General features: G+C 37.9%; 1 protein-coding gene and 1 long non-coding RNA gene across 4 annotated transcripts in view; one reads left to right on the top strand and one right to left on the bottom strand.

Annotated features, from left to right (window-relative positions):
• Window positions 1-8292: 8292 nt before the first annotated feature.
• Window positions 8293-10378, bottom strand: LOC113039860 (uncharacterized). 2 transcript variants are annotated; one of them, XR_003275094.1, is made up of 3 exons: window positions 10126-10378; window positions 9322-9424; window positions 8293-9245 (listed from the first exon to the last, which is right to left on the bottom strand). It is a non-coding gene; the product is annotated as an uncharacterized LOC113039860 (long non-coding RNA). The 2 variants fall into 2 exon arrangements; XR_003275092.1 differs by having other exon boundaries at window positions 8293-8685.
• The window catches only part of LOC113039852 (solute carrier family 22 member 23-like), a 43207-nt gene continuing 37977 nt past the window's right edge, over window positions 9794-15023 (top strand). The window contains exon 1 of one of the 2 annotated variants that reach the window (XM_026197973.1): window positions 9794-10833. In XM_026197973.1, the coding sequence (XP_026053758.1) occupies window positions 10429-10833 (405 nt within the window). In that variant the 5' untranslated portion in view covers window positions 9794-10428. Of the gene's footprint in view, window positions 10834-10859; window positions 11686-15023 lie in introns of those variants that run through there. The other variant, XM_026197982.1, reaches the window with a different exon arrangement.

The raw sequence follows: 15023 nt of genomic DNA, 5'->3' as shown, positions 1-15023 counted from the left end.
TTTAGCACTAAAACTAGCTCCTAAATCTGAAAAACATTCGAAGTATTGAAAAGGGCTATTAATAATTGCTGTTAATAGTGTTCGTTGTCTGTTTGATTGTCTATAATTGATTTTTCCGTACATTTCTGTCATATGCACATAAACTGATAGACACCTCTGATAAGCTACTACTAAATATTATAGAAACGTTAATTTACTGTAAAGTTGCTTTGCAATGATTTGTATAGTAAAAAGCGTTATACAAATCAAATGTAACTGACAATTAAATGAATATTTACTTGATTAATTAGTGACACTTAGCCTGCATTTTAAAATCTTTATTTAAATGCTCAATATTTTTACTTTTAAAAACCTTTATCTGAAAATGGCAACACAATATCATGCTCTACAATATTTCTACAATATCTCTACAGACCCTTCCTCTATCAGCCAATCACAGTGTGCATAGTTAGTGAGCATGCTGACATTATCCATAGCAATAAGGTCAACCCCGCCCTTACTCTTAGTTTTAGACTTCTCTCTATTCTCTATTCCCTGCAAAAGTTTGTCTCAGCAGCTTTGTCAATTACAAAACATTTGTGTGGCATTGTGTACACACCTACAGGCATCATGTGACATGGTGGTGTCCCCCAAGACTCAATACTGGGACCAGTTTTGTTTAACCTATACACAGTATATGTTTCAATTAGCTTTGCAATTAATCAACAAAACATCTCTTTTAAATTCAGTTAATGCTCTGTCAGATCCCAAAACCACTAGATGCAATTAAACAACGGCATGTTAGTGTGTATAGAGAGCATGATTGTGTGTACATCAGTGAACTTTCTGCAACCCAATAAAGATAAGATCAAGAGCGAAATGAGATATGATTTAGCTCTATTTAATTTTTTTCGTCTTATGTTTTTACTGTGTAATTATTATAGGTAACTGAGATGTTTTCTGTAAACCACTTTGAAATAGTATTACATAAATATTAATCTTTCAAATAAGTTATGGGGATATTTGTTTTATTGCATTTAAATCCAAAAAAGCTAATCTTTTTTTTTTTTTTCACAGAGAAAGTCATTGAGTACATACTTATAAGTTACTGATTGCTGTCTCTCACTTGGGACACAGTGCCTTGTTTAACAAGAGTGCCGTACACACCTACAGACACACCAGTCAAGCCCTTAATAATTTTCTGAATACATTTCTTTCAGTACAGTTAATTGTTGCACTTCTGGAAAGCGTCTGTGCATGAACAAACTTGTCAATGTTATAAATGTAACGACTGAAAGACGGCAACGGTTCACATACAGTACGTACTTGAAAAGCATAGCAAAACAAGAAAAGAACATCGCCCAAGCAATACTACACTTTACCTGATCAGCATATCTCAACCTAGCTATACAGTCCTGGACAGTCCTGGACCTCAACAAAATAATAGAACTAAACAAAACAAAAAATAAATAAATATAGGCCTTTTGTTATCTCAGAGGTTGTATTGTTGTGACTCTTGTTTCTCTATCTCTCTTGGGTCCGGCTCTTATTGAACATATCAGTAACTTGTGTGATGGTTGGCTAGAAAGAAACTTGTTAAATATGTTGTGGAGTTGAGGAAAGTGGTTGTTATTTGATGATAATTGTTCATATAGTGCATTAAACTGTTTTTAGTGCGTTTACCCAGTATTATAAGTACTTAGGAACAAACAGTAGGGCTGCTGGACATTGCTCAGGTGTCTCAGTCAACACTTGTCAGATGCAACCCTAATTGCCCCAGGAGATGACCCTCACCATGCAGGCTGAACTGCTGTGACCTTACCATTATTGGAGCTAGCTGGAAAGACAGGGTGGTGCAAAGTGATGTAATTTATTATCTGAAGGGGATCTTGGGAAAGAACTACCCAAATCTTGCCTCTGAGACACACTGAAACGAATAGCTGGAGGTAACCTGGATGGGGCCAGTGGGACTGGAGTTTCCACCTCCACTGGAAGCCAAGGCAAGTTTATTTATATAGCACATTCCGTACACAATGGTAATTCAAAGTACTTTACATAAAAGAAGGTAAAATAATCACAAAAATAAAACAAGGAATTAAAAAAAATAGTGTGATTTGCTCAGATTTTCTGGTTCTAGTCAGAATCCTGGCAGCAGCGTTCTGGATGAGCTGCAGCTGTCTAATGGTCTTTTTGGGAAGGCCAGTGAGTGAGGAGCCCATTAGTCAAGTCAAGTCAAGTCAACCTTTATTTATATAGCACATTTAAAAACAACAGAGGTTTAGCCAAAGTGCTTTACAAATGATTTTTTTTTAAACAGTTAAAAAACAACAACACATAATTCTATCAACATCAACACATAATTTATAATCTATTCAAAGGCTACAGAGAACAGATATGTCTTCAAGGACGACTTAAAAATGGCTAAAGATGAAGATGACCTCATATAGAGAGGAATACTATTCCACAATTTCGGACCCCTCACCGAAAAAGCGTGGTCACCCTTAGATTTATAGCGGCAGCGAGGAACCCTCAGTAACAGTTGGTCAGAGGAGCTTAGTGCTCTAGTCGGAGAGTAAGGATGTAAAAGATCATTGATGTACTTGGGAGCGAGGCCAGATAATGCTTTGTAAACAAACATCAACATTTTGAAATCCACCCTAAATTTGACCGGGAGCCAGTGTAAGTTTCTCAGCGCTGGGGTAATGTGATCCCTTTTCCTTAATCCAAGTAACAGTCTGGCTGCAGCATTCTGAACAAGTTGTAAACGAGATAATGCATTTTGGGGCAAGCCACTGTACAGTGAATTACAATAATCTAACCTAGATGTAATAAATGAATGGATTACAATTTCCAAGTTAGAAGGGGAAAGCAAAGATTTAATTTTAGCAATTTGTCTCAGTTGGTAAAAACTGCTTTTTACAACGGCACTAATCTGCTTGTTGAAAAGAAGGGAGGATTCAAAAATTACTCCAAGGTTCCTCACAGGGTCTTTTATGTTCGATGCTAACAGGCCTAGTTCAACGACTATTCCAGGTTGACTGGACAAGGAGGATCCAAGAATCAGGACTTCCGTTTTGCTCTCATTTAATTGTAAAAAGTTATTTGTCAGCCACTGTTTTATATCTTTAAAACAATTTAATGCATTGTTAGATGCACGGTTCTAGTTTATACTCATGGGAAAATAAAACTGGGAGTCGTCGGCATAGCAGTGATAGGATATACTATACTTCTGAAAGATGGAACTCAGGGGAAGCATGTATAATGAAAATAACAGGGGTCCCAAAATTGACCCCTGAGGGACACCACATTTTAACTGAGACGAAGCAGAAGAGAAATTGGCCATGTTCACAGAGAAAGTCCTTTCTTTTAAATAGGAAGAAAACCACTGAAGGGTTGTCCCATGAATGCCCACCATGCATTCTAAACGTTTCAGAAGAAAATCATGATCAATTGTATCAAACGCAGCACTGAGATCTAACAAAACTAGGACCACTGGCAAACCTGAATCCATAGATAATAAGATATCGTTTGTGACCCTAAGTAATGCAGATTCAGTGTTGTGCATACAATAGTCCACCCTGCTGGTGATAAAGGCATGAACTAGTTTCTCCAAGTCTTGACTGGAAACAAAACATCTTAATCTTGCAATGTTATTTAAATGATAGTATGCTGATGTAGTTACTGCTTTGACATGACTACTGAAACTAAGGTCCTGATCCAGAATCAGACTAAGATTCCTGACTTGATTTTTAGTTGTTTGACCCCTAGAGTCAAGGCATGCATTCACCTTGAACACTTCATCTTTGTTTCCAAATGCAATGACTTCAGTTTTTTGCCTTGTTCAACTTAAGAAAGTTCTGACACATCCAACTATTAACTGCAATGCCAACAGATACACTGTATGCTTGGAGGGAATAAGAGAAAATCTTAATGTTATGTAAGTGCACTGAGACAAACTTGTTGGTACTGTCTCTCAACACTTCATAAATGAGTACATTGAAACCATGCAGTAAAGCTCCCTTTGTAGTGCATAGCTAGCAGAAACTTGTTAACAACAAGACTGCATAAACATAAACTTATGCATCTGATTTGATGCCTAGCTGCCGTATGATCATTTTTGCACAAAGGCACCTCATTAAAGTGATTTCGGACAGACTTCTGAGGCAGCGTAATGGTTTAATGATCTACAAAAAAATAGAACGAGTTTTTTTGATAACTAAAGGAATATTAAATTACTAAAATACTGATTTCTCTCTAGAAACTAACATCAAAATTGCAACAAAAGTCAGAGATATATTTGCACACAAACTGACAACCAAATGCAACTTTCAGATGCCATCTTTTTTTTTTTCTCAACCATCATGGAATAGAATGCACAGGATTGTGGGATATCAAAGGCAGTGAAGGATACATCTATGCTACCTTCAAAATTTGATCAGAAGAAGGTACCTCTGGAGACAGGAAGTAAAGCAGAATTTAGATTTGAACATGCCTTGATTCTTTCCTGCCTTGGAATGCTGCCTCTGAAGAGTTTTTTCAGATGCAGCACAAGTCTCCTTGCATTCCCCATTTACTCCGTCATGGTTTGGTTTTGTAAGTTCCTTATCTGTCTTATGTACTTATTTGCCAAGCTGAATAACCAGTCTGAGTTCTCTTTCTCGCTGAAAGCTCGCCGCTGATTCGACATGTAGCATCAGCCGGAAAACTGCGGGCGGCATCCAACTAGAGCCAACGGAGTGGAACACAATGAAAAAACTAAAGCCAACTGACACTCAAAAACCACCAGTGCCTGACAGTAGACCACTGTTTTGGTGTGTCTCTCAGGCTTTAAAGGGCTTTAAACCCACAGACCAATGGGTGATCTACACGCTTGCATCCTTTATGCAGTGGAGCCATTGGAGTGGGGCATGGTTCAAGTAAAGTGTGAAGGATTTTCCCGAGAGGTAGTGGTGGGTCACATACCTATACCCAAAGTGCCCAGAGAATGTACTGTACCTCCAACAAATGTCGGACTGCACACTTTTTAGGGTCTGCTGAGAGTCCTGTTCAATGTTGTAGTCTCAGGTGCTGCACGTTCCTCTTCCAATCATTACTGAACATAATGAGATCATCTAGGAAGCCAGTAGTTACGGCAGGGTTGGAGGACTAACATGAGGCGCTGAAATGTAGCTGGGACCTCAAACAACCTGAAAAGAAGAGTCACAAATTGGTGTAACCCAATGGTACTTAATCCTGGTTCTCAGAACCCCTTGCTCTGCACATTTTGTCTCCCTTATCTGACACATTCAGTTCAGTTCATGGATCTAATGAGCTGATGATCTGAAACAGGTGTGCAAGTGGGGGGTCCCCAAGAACAGGATTATTGCTGTGTTCTGTTTGTACTCGTAAGTTGGAAATTCTGTGTTCCCAGTAGGAACTTTTAACTGGAATGCTCTCTCAAGTCAAGAGTCCTGAGTTGGAATCTTAGTAGAATCGCACTAATTCCAACTTCAGAATCCAATATGGCTGCTCAGTACATCAAAAGAAGATAAACAGTAGTAATATATTTATTAGCACTTCTGTTTGTCGGTGTCTCAATAAACTCAGTTGTACATAAAGTACTATCACACCTCTATTTTTTAATCAGGTGGTACTGCTAATAATGGATGTGTCCAGCTTGGTTTTCTCCAGTTGGGTGTTACCTCATTCTCCGCTCTGAGATCTGAGGTACTGTGAATGGAATGCAGCATAAGAACCACTGGTGGAAACAAAACAGAGGTAAAGAATTTCACAGGGCATTTATGTTAAAGGGATTTGCCAGTATTCCGTCAGTGTTGAATAAAATTAGTCAAAGGCATTGGATAAGTATTTAACTTTTGACAATGTGTTTACTATGTGGTAGGCAACACAAAATCTTTAAGAGCCATCGGTTTTAAGCACAGCCTGTTATTCTTCTATTATGCATATTCACAGCATCACTTCTAATTTGTCCCAAACTACTTTTTCTTGTGTTTGAGTGGGTTAAATGTTCAGCAATACACCACTACAACTGGAGTTATTTGGATGTGGTGCTCAATGAGGTTGTTGCAGCCAGGCAGAGATGAGAACACATCAGCAAACTTACACTGCAATTTAAGGTTCACTTCTTGTCCAATCTCTGCCCTCTGAGAGACTGTTGTTGCCTAATCCTCATGGACATCCTCCCTTCCTGTTTTCAAGAGGTTGAGATAGAGCATATTCCTGTTAAACCACCTCATAATCAGTATCCACAACTTGCTGTGTGAACGGACTCTCTGTCTTGTCAGGAACTTTCACTCTAGAACTTTCACAGAAACAAATAGTGCAATAAAACAATAAATATAAAGAGATAACCAAGCAAAAGCACACAAAGCCATTTGCCCAATATTCTCTGCTCACACATCCTGATCATATATTTCAGGGTCTCTGGTAAGAAGAAGAATAATAATAACAAAGATATGACGATTGGGGCTTAAAGTTTGCATTCTTTTAATTTAGATAAAAGGTCATGAAGTGACATTGATCTTCTATTGGTCATACGTCTTCACTCCTGTGCATATGAATGGCAATCAGTAGGGTTGTTTGGGATGAGCAAAACCAGCACTAAACCAATCTCCAGTGAACACCATGAGATGCATAATAGTTAGAAATGAGTCAGAGTGTGGTCCATGGTGATCTGATGTCATGCCGACACACACAAAAAAGATTGCCATTTGCTCCACCCAAAGTTTACTGACTGAAGGTATGATAGAGAATTACTTGCTGATGCAGCTCAATGCTCATTGGTTTAAACAATTGTGATGTTTTGTTCAATTCCAAAACTCTGATATCATGTTGTATTTTTCATTTTATTTTCAGTAGTATCAGTGTATTAGCAACAGAGTGTGCATCACATGATATCAGGCAGGCATTGTGTGATTCACGTTTATGTGCTTTGTAAGAACGGTTCACCTTGACTGCACTTACTCCACTCCTCCCTGACTGTAGCTGCCTGCTCCTGTCTACTGTCAAGATGAGGCATTCGACAAATCAGAAGAGCTTAAGGGAACGAAAGTGTAGTGTAACCACCCCTTAAAGGCATAGCTCACCAAAAAGTGAAACATCTGTTATCATTTATTCACCCTCCACTTGTTCCAAACCTGAGCACCTTTCTTCTGTTGAACACAGAAGGTGATATATTTTGAAGAATGTCGTAATCAACAGTTGACGGTATTGACTTCCAAAGGCTACCTGCTATTGTTGGTTACCAAATTGTTCAAAATATCTTATTTTGTGCTCAGCAGATATCTTCCAGGTCTTAGTAGGGGTGAGTCACAGAGGTGAACCAACGCCTTTCTTTCTTTCCCAATGCTTCTCTACAGTTCAGGCGTGGCTGCACAAATACCCCCATGTCTACACCTGTTCTGTCACCATTTGTTGTGTTTTCAGTCTATGCGTAAGCCTTTTTATGACAGATCATTACTCACTCTTTATTCTGACACACCCTTAGCAGCTAGTTCCCCTACTTGTCTAAACTCCCTGGCAAGGGAACACAGGCATTTCTGATGGGTTTTGGCTTGATGCATGCTTTTTTTATTCACTAGAGAAATATCTGACAATCGTGGCAAATTGTATAATGAAGGACATGGGCCTATGCATTTTCTTTGCAAGCGAGTGTGGATTTGTGAGAACCTTGAAAAGGTCAAAGTACGGAATACATCTAAGACACCGTGAACATCTGTCTTACTTTCACATGTACTATTCAGTGATTTGGTCATTACAGCTGCACACATTCACGCACAGATGATACAACAGATGACGCACACCTAATGATTTCATCAACCAACAAAAACTAAGCCAATTTCACTCTTACGCAATCACAAAAGACCGTAAACTCTTCAGGTGAATACTCCTACACTACACTACACAATCAATTAGGATCTACAAACGTCAAAAACTAGAGAAGTTATATATCATGGTTTTATCAGCCTTAAATAACATTATTCACTTTTTAACCACTAGAGAGGAAAAAACTTAATATAATCAACACAAAAGAATGAGCTGACACTTCTACTTACTACTTTTCAGCATTGAATAGATGACTTTGGGTAAGTGGCCTTAATGGGAACTTGCCATTAAATATTTTTTATTGCATATTTAATGGCTCTTCAGCTAAACAGCTCTTAGTTACATAATTATACATAACAAACAACTATAGAGAATAAAACAGCTCATTAAACAGCATCTGGTAAAGATCAATTGTATATATATATATATATATATATATATATTTAACACACAACTTGGAAAAAATGAATCTTTTAAATCTGTCTCGATAACATTGTCTTAAAGTTGTTTTTATTGTGTTCACAGTTTTACCCAAGAGACATTATAAACAAATAAATACAAAAATAAATAAATTATGATACTGGAATTTTATTGAAAGTCAGAACCCACAAAATATATTCCTAACCGTTCTAATTTTAAAAAGTTTAGCATTTGACAAATTTGACAAAACCACAGCATAAATCAAACATTTTGTATTTTTAAATCAAAACTTTATCATTAATTAGATGTTGTTGTATTTTTTTATTAGAAAGAGCCTCCGTTTGTGACAAACAGTAGCTGCGTTCTCTAATATATATCTCTCACATGACTGTGTGTATGACTCATGGCTGGGATCAAAGGTTGAGTGAAAGGGTGAGATCAGTGACCAGCTTCTCTTTCTGTCTGTAATAACAGGTGGATGATTAGGCATTGAACACAACAAAAACAGCGATGATGTCAAGGTAACAGACATAAAGTAACAAATCTGTGCAATAGTAACTTCTGAGTAAACTCATTCTGTTTCCGAGGACTAAATAAAATGAACAAACCAAGCAAATAACACACTGGCTAATTTGACATCAACATGCTCCTGTTGTCTCTCTTTCCCTTTATCTGGATCATACTCGGTTCCTGCAGGATTCTTTCATCTTTAGAATTCATGGCTAAGGATTTAATAAAAGTAGGAATATTGCTTTGTTTGTTTTCATGGCAGGAATCTTGGATCAGTGAATAAAGGAGCAGTCCAACAATGAATTGAGCAAACTGGGAAGTGAACACAAGTAAAAACATGTTCAACCTTCAGTTACTCCGGAGATAGAAGGAGTCCAGCTGCCCACACACTGCCTTCGAATCCTCAAGTTGCTTTACATGTTTTCTCTCTTCCGGAAACATAGTTACAAGACAATTCTTGTGACTCTTTTGGTCACCACTAGATGGAAGGATTACTCCAATAATGCGTGTCCCTAAACATTGGAAGTTGTTGCTTCAAAAAAATAAATAAATAAATAAAAATAAATAAATAAATACATGTATATATACCTGTCCCAGATAGCACGCGCACATCTTCAAGATGTCTGTTAAAGATCGCTTCATCTGGAAAGCAACTGCTGTGTATGTAGGCTACCTACATCTGATCCAACATCTGATTAAAAAAAAGAAGAAAAAAAAGAAGAAAATAATTAATGAAAAATTTATTAATAAATAAAGGTACAAAGGCTGTTATTGGGGCGGTGCCTTTTCAAAAGGTACACTTCTGTACCTGATTTACCCCTCAAGGGTGCACATTAGTGCACAAAGTGTATAGTAGGCTACACCTTAATTGCACATTAGAACCTTTTAAAAGGTTACACCACCCCAGGAACAGTTTCTCTGAGATGTGCTTATATTAAATTCAGAAGTCCTTTGTTAAATACACCTTAACATTTATTTGAATTTGTAATTTATTTTCCTATTGTCATTTATGCCAGTTTGGACAGATACAGATAGATGGCAGCATTTACACCAGAACGAAAACAGGTCTATATCATCCTCACACAAGATAATTGGATTATTAAACAGCACAACCACATGAATTTTTTTAAAGTAGCTTATAGCTTGTATACTAGTAAACAGAGGCTAATGAGCTTCAGTAATTGAACACTGTGACTGGACTCAATGGCTGAAGGGGCGTTCAGTCGAGGTTCCGCCCTCAGGACGGTTTGCTCGGTCCCTGTCATCACCGAGAGTGTGCGAACCGAAATAAGTCGGTTATTAGTGTCTGAGGGAGAGATTCCTCCGCTCGTGAGTGGGTCATGACGCGGGTGTGAGTGTAATGTGACGCGCGGACCGGGACAGGTGTGTTACCTTTGGCTGTGAAGGCTGGAAATGGCCACGGATCCGCAACATGCCGACGAAACGAATTGCTTTCCTTGAACGCTGTTGTTTCTGACTAGAAGCGTGTTTGGGAAGTGGATCGGGCCGAGCCGGTGACTTTTACAGTCTCTACTGATTGATCGCGAATAGTTCCTGGCGACTTTTAAACGGGTGAAGACACGCGAACCACTCCCCGAGCACCGGACACCGAGCTCTCCTTCTGATTGCAGGTACGCGCATCCGGTGTGAACGCGGATTGTGCGGTTCTGACGCATTCCCGAGCCGCGCTGCGGTATGTGTGAGACGGTGATGGCCGTGTCTCAGCTGGACATCGAGTCTCATCCACCGGAGAACGGCTTCGTCACCCCCGAAACTGATAAAAGGCAGGGTTTACTTTCGCAGATCGATAACCGCGTGCTGCCTCACTTGGGCGGATTTGGGAGATTTCAGAAACTGCTGGTCCTTTTAACATGCATCCCGGCCATTTTCATAGGCTTCAGCCAGTTTTCGGACAGTTTTCTCCTGTATGTGCCCCATCCGTGCGCTCAGGTGCAGCCGAACTCGTCCAATGTGTCGGCTGTGGCTAATGGAAACGACCCCACTAATGGGTCATCATCATCATCATCATCATCACAATGCGTCTGTACGCAGTCAGGATGTCAACTGCAAATTGGACTAGAGCAAAATGTTGTCACCAAGGTAAGAGTGCGCGTTCAACTCGTCCGTAATAACAGCAATATTCGTTTTGCACTCAGTTTGTCAGGGAACAGGAGAGGAACTTGAGCATTTGTTTTCAAGTTCATGGACGTGCATAGAAGCATGCATGGTGCTAACGCACTTAAATTTCACATTTCTTTTCATGCAAACATGAATGCACATGAATATGAGTTTGTTTACGAAGCATTAAGGGGCATGCATTACAGTGCAAAGGAGCAACTCATTGCTGACTGAGATAAATATGAGTCAAATGCTTCAACAGCTGACAGGGTGCCTGCCATCATAGGGTGTCATGTCACTGATGTTTACCAGATGACATAACCGCTTTTAAAAACAACAACAGCACCCTTTTAACCATCTGTGTCCTGCCCTTCGGCCTCTATTCGTCTGTCTGGTTATTGTGCAATAGTGAAATATGGGTCAACAGACTCTGAGGGTTACACAGTAATTCTGAGCAGCCTACGGAGATAAGAGAAGGCCAGCGTAGGGCTTTTGTGTTTATCATATCAGTGACACATTATGCTGATCTGGTAACTGGAGGAACATTCACTACGATGGTCTAGATGTTCATCATGATGATGTAATGTGTCATGAACAAGCAGAGACGTGATACTTTAAAACATATGTGCTTAAAATGTTATCTTGTGCAACGTTCGTAAAAAAAAAATGTGGTAATGAAAATCGTAAAGACTCACTGTCTTATAAGCCGTGCCCACAGCCTGCAATGAGAGTGAATCAGCAAACTTACGAAAGCATCAGTTTACCCGTGGCTTTGCTGTTCTCTCTGAAAGGAAATCCTATATCTGTGTTGGCATGCCATTCCAGCAGTCAGAAGTGAGTCATCTCTTTTATTTATTTATTAAACTGTGGTCCACATGATCCATTAAAAGCTGCAGTTTATGTTTACTGCAAAGCTGAATTTGAGCAGGAAAATCCAGTAAAAATTGTAGTATTGTTAAATATTATTACAATTTTAAAAAGCTGTTTTCAATATGAATATATTTTTAAATCTTTATTTCTGTGATGCAGAGCTGATGTTTCAGCATCATTACTCCATTCTTCAGTGTTACACGATCTTTCAGAAATCAGTGTTGAAATAATTCATGACTAAGTATGGTATTTAAATCTATGGCTCTCATTGCATTTAAAAATAACTACAAGTATGCTAGTACAACAAATGAAATGATACATTTGACACCTGTAGACAGCTGTAAACTTTATTTTAGAAATAACTTTTAAGATATTATAAATCTTGTGCATTTTCTTAAAGCAGTAGTCTTCGCTGTATTTGAGCCATTGTCTGTTGTGAAAGACACTCACTGTTTTCACAAAGTCCTCAGCCAGGCCGCTAAAGCTTCTTTCAAAGCTTTCTCCAGGGAAAGTGAGGCGTTTCTGGCATCTACTTATTTATTTCAGAACCATCATTAGTAAAACATGCCGCATGCTGCAACTCCTGCGTGGATCTGTTGTTCAGGTTGACCACACTTGTGTGATTGTCGTAGTATTTCACGTGCTTTCGCTCAAACTCAACACATACTCATGCGTTTCTCATGCGTTTTATGATTCACGACTGGTGAGAGATTAGTGTTATGGCTATAGGTGTTTTCTGTCAGACTATATAAAGCTGGTATCTTCAGGTTTTATATAGAGCTGAAAAGAAAGATGACTTTCTCAATAATAGTGTGGTTTGTCCACTATTGATGATATTTATGTCTCACGTTTGCAGGAAAAAAGGCTTAATTCTTAGTGGTTCCACATTCGGACACAATTTATTTTCATTCCTTTACCCTCGGGCAGACGACTTTAATAAATTAAATTAAGCTTATTTAAAACTAAGTCTGCATGCTTTTTGAACGGTACCTATTGTAGGATGATCCATGTTTGAACTCTTCTGGCACTTATGCATCTGTATTTCATTCTTTATAATGGTTGCAACAATTTATGTATGTATGAATATGTTTGTTTTTGCCTCGGTGTCTTAGTTGTGTTTGAGCTCATCAAGAAATTCTAGCCAACGACGTTGTTTGGCAATAAATACGTTTTGGAAGCTGACTTTAATGATAGAATCTGCTGGCATTGTGTTTTTGTGTAAATGACAGATGACCGCGCTGTTTATTTCCTAGTTTGAGCTCTTCTCATAAAGAGTGACGCTTGCAAGTTCTGGAACGATCAATATTTGTTCAGTTAGGTTAGGCTGGCTTTGAGGTTTGTTTTCATACACTGATCATATAGGTTTTTGTGGCTGTGTCTCAGATGTTGGTACACTTTCAACATTAGAATCAGATGTGAACTGGCATCATTCACTTCAGTAAACTGGTTTGGATTAGCTATAAGCACTGAAGTACATAGTACCCAGTGCTAGGTAGCAACAGGTTCCATGTTATCTGGATTATGTTATCAGGTTCCAAAAATTAACTTATAATTAAAATATATTACATTATTAAAGGGTTTGATTTGATTGTTGTTAATGTAAAACGTTTTATTGTAATTTAACATTTGTATGATTTCATTATTAGCTTTTAATTAAACTCACAAACCCCCACAGTTCCTTCATGAACCCCAGGTTGGGAAACTTTGATGTGATCTAATGTTTATTGCACTCCAATGAATGGAATTGTATTTTTTATATCAGCATTGTACAAGATTCTGCTATTTAAATCAATGTGATTAACAAATTAGGTCAAAAGTAATCAAAAAGTAGTCTGATTATAATACCTGAAATGTGTAATGTAATGGATTATGTTGTTAACCATAATTTTTATCATGAATTTTGGAATCAGTAACGGACTACAATTTGTAAGTAATCTACCCAGCACTGATGGTAATTTAGTTTAGTGTAGTTTTATTGATTTATATAGCACATTTAATATTGACAGTGTCGACCAAAGGGCTATACAACATTAAAAACTAAAATACATAAAACAACTAACCATATAAAAAAATATCACACATTATAAAATATTTGACCGCGTTTACTCCAGACCAAAAGCCGTTTTAAAAGATAAGTCTTAAGTGAAGACTTAAAAACCTGAAAAGAGAAGGCTAATCTTTATATACAATGGGACACAGAAAAAACACCCTAAGTTTCAGGGGCGTCATAGGTAACGATAACAAAAAATAATTTGATGACCTGGTGCCAAACCTGCCATAGATTTATATACAAACACCAATACTTTAAACTGGATTCGAAACTCAGCAGAAAACCAATGCCAACTAATTAAAATTCAAGTGATACTTTCTCTCTTTTTGGTCTCTGTTAAAAGTCTGGCTGCAGCATTTTGGACTATCTGGAGATCAGATAAACAAGACCTGAGTAATTCCTAAATACAATAATCCAATCTTTTTTAAATAAATGCATGAATAATAGTCTCCAGATCCTTAAAATAAATAATTTAATTTTAGCAAACTTCCTTAAAAAAAAATTTACAACTGAATTTATGTTTATCAAAATTGAGTGCCGGGTTAAAAATGTGCCTACAGTTTTAGTTAAAGGATTCAAAGGTTTAGAAAGGATGGAAGCACATTCAGGCCATCCAAAGACCAACACTTCCATCTTAGAATCTAGCTGTAAAAATAAAAAAATCTGCCATCCAAGTTTTATAACTTAACTTACACTATCGATCAGAGACTGGAGATATATTGTCATCTGGTTGCATTGGAAGATAAAACTGTATATCATATGCTTAAAGATGGTATGAGATCATATATTTAAGAAAAATTATAACTAAAGGAAGAAGATAAAGGGAGAACAAAACCGGGCCTAAAACGGAACCCTGTGGTACTCCACATGTATATAACATAGGTAAAATTCTCAATAGCAACAGAAAAAGGTCAGCCCTTAAGATAGGATGTGAACCAGTTCAATGCTGTTCCCCTAATCCCAACATACTGCTCCAGTTGTCTCAATAAAATAGAATGGTCGATAGTGTACAAAAGCCAACCTTAGATTCCAACCGGACCAGAACCCAACATTTCCCAGAGTCAACAGCTAATACAAAATCGTTTTACACTTACAGAAGGGCTGGTTCTGTACTATACTGAGCTCCGAACCCAGACTTGTTCAATATATCAATATATTCTTTAAAAAGGAGGAAAGCTGATAAAGAACAATCTTCCCCAGTACTTTTAAAAGGAAAGGAAGTTTTAATATAGGCCGTTAATTGGCTAGGACT

This window comes from Carassius auratus, chromosome 2, assembly GCF_003368295.1.
Source record: "Carassius auratus strain Wakin chromosome 2, ASM336829v1, whole genome shotgun sequence".
Classification (NCBI taxonomy): domain Eukaryota; kingdom Metazoa; phylum Chordata; class Actinopteri; order Cypriniformes; family Cyprinidae; genus Carassius; species Carassius auratus.
The sequence above is the reverse complement of the archived record's forward strand: the minus strand, read 5'-3'. Positions and strand labels throughout refer to the sequence as shown.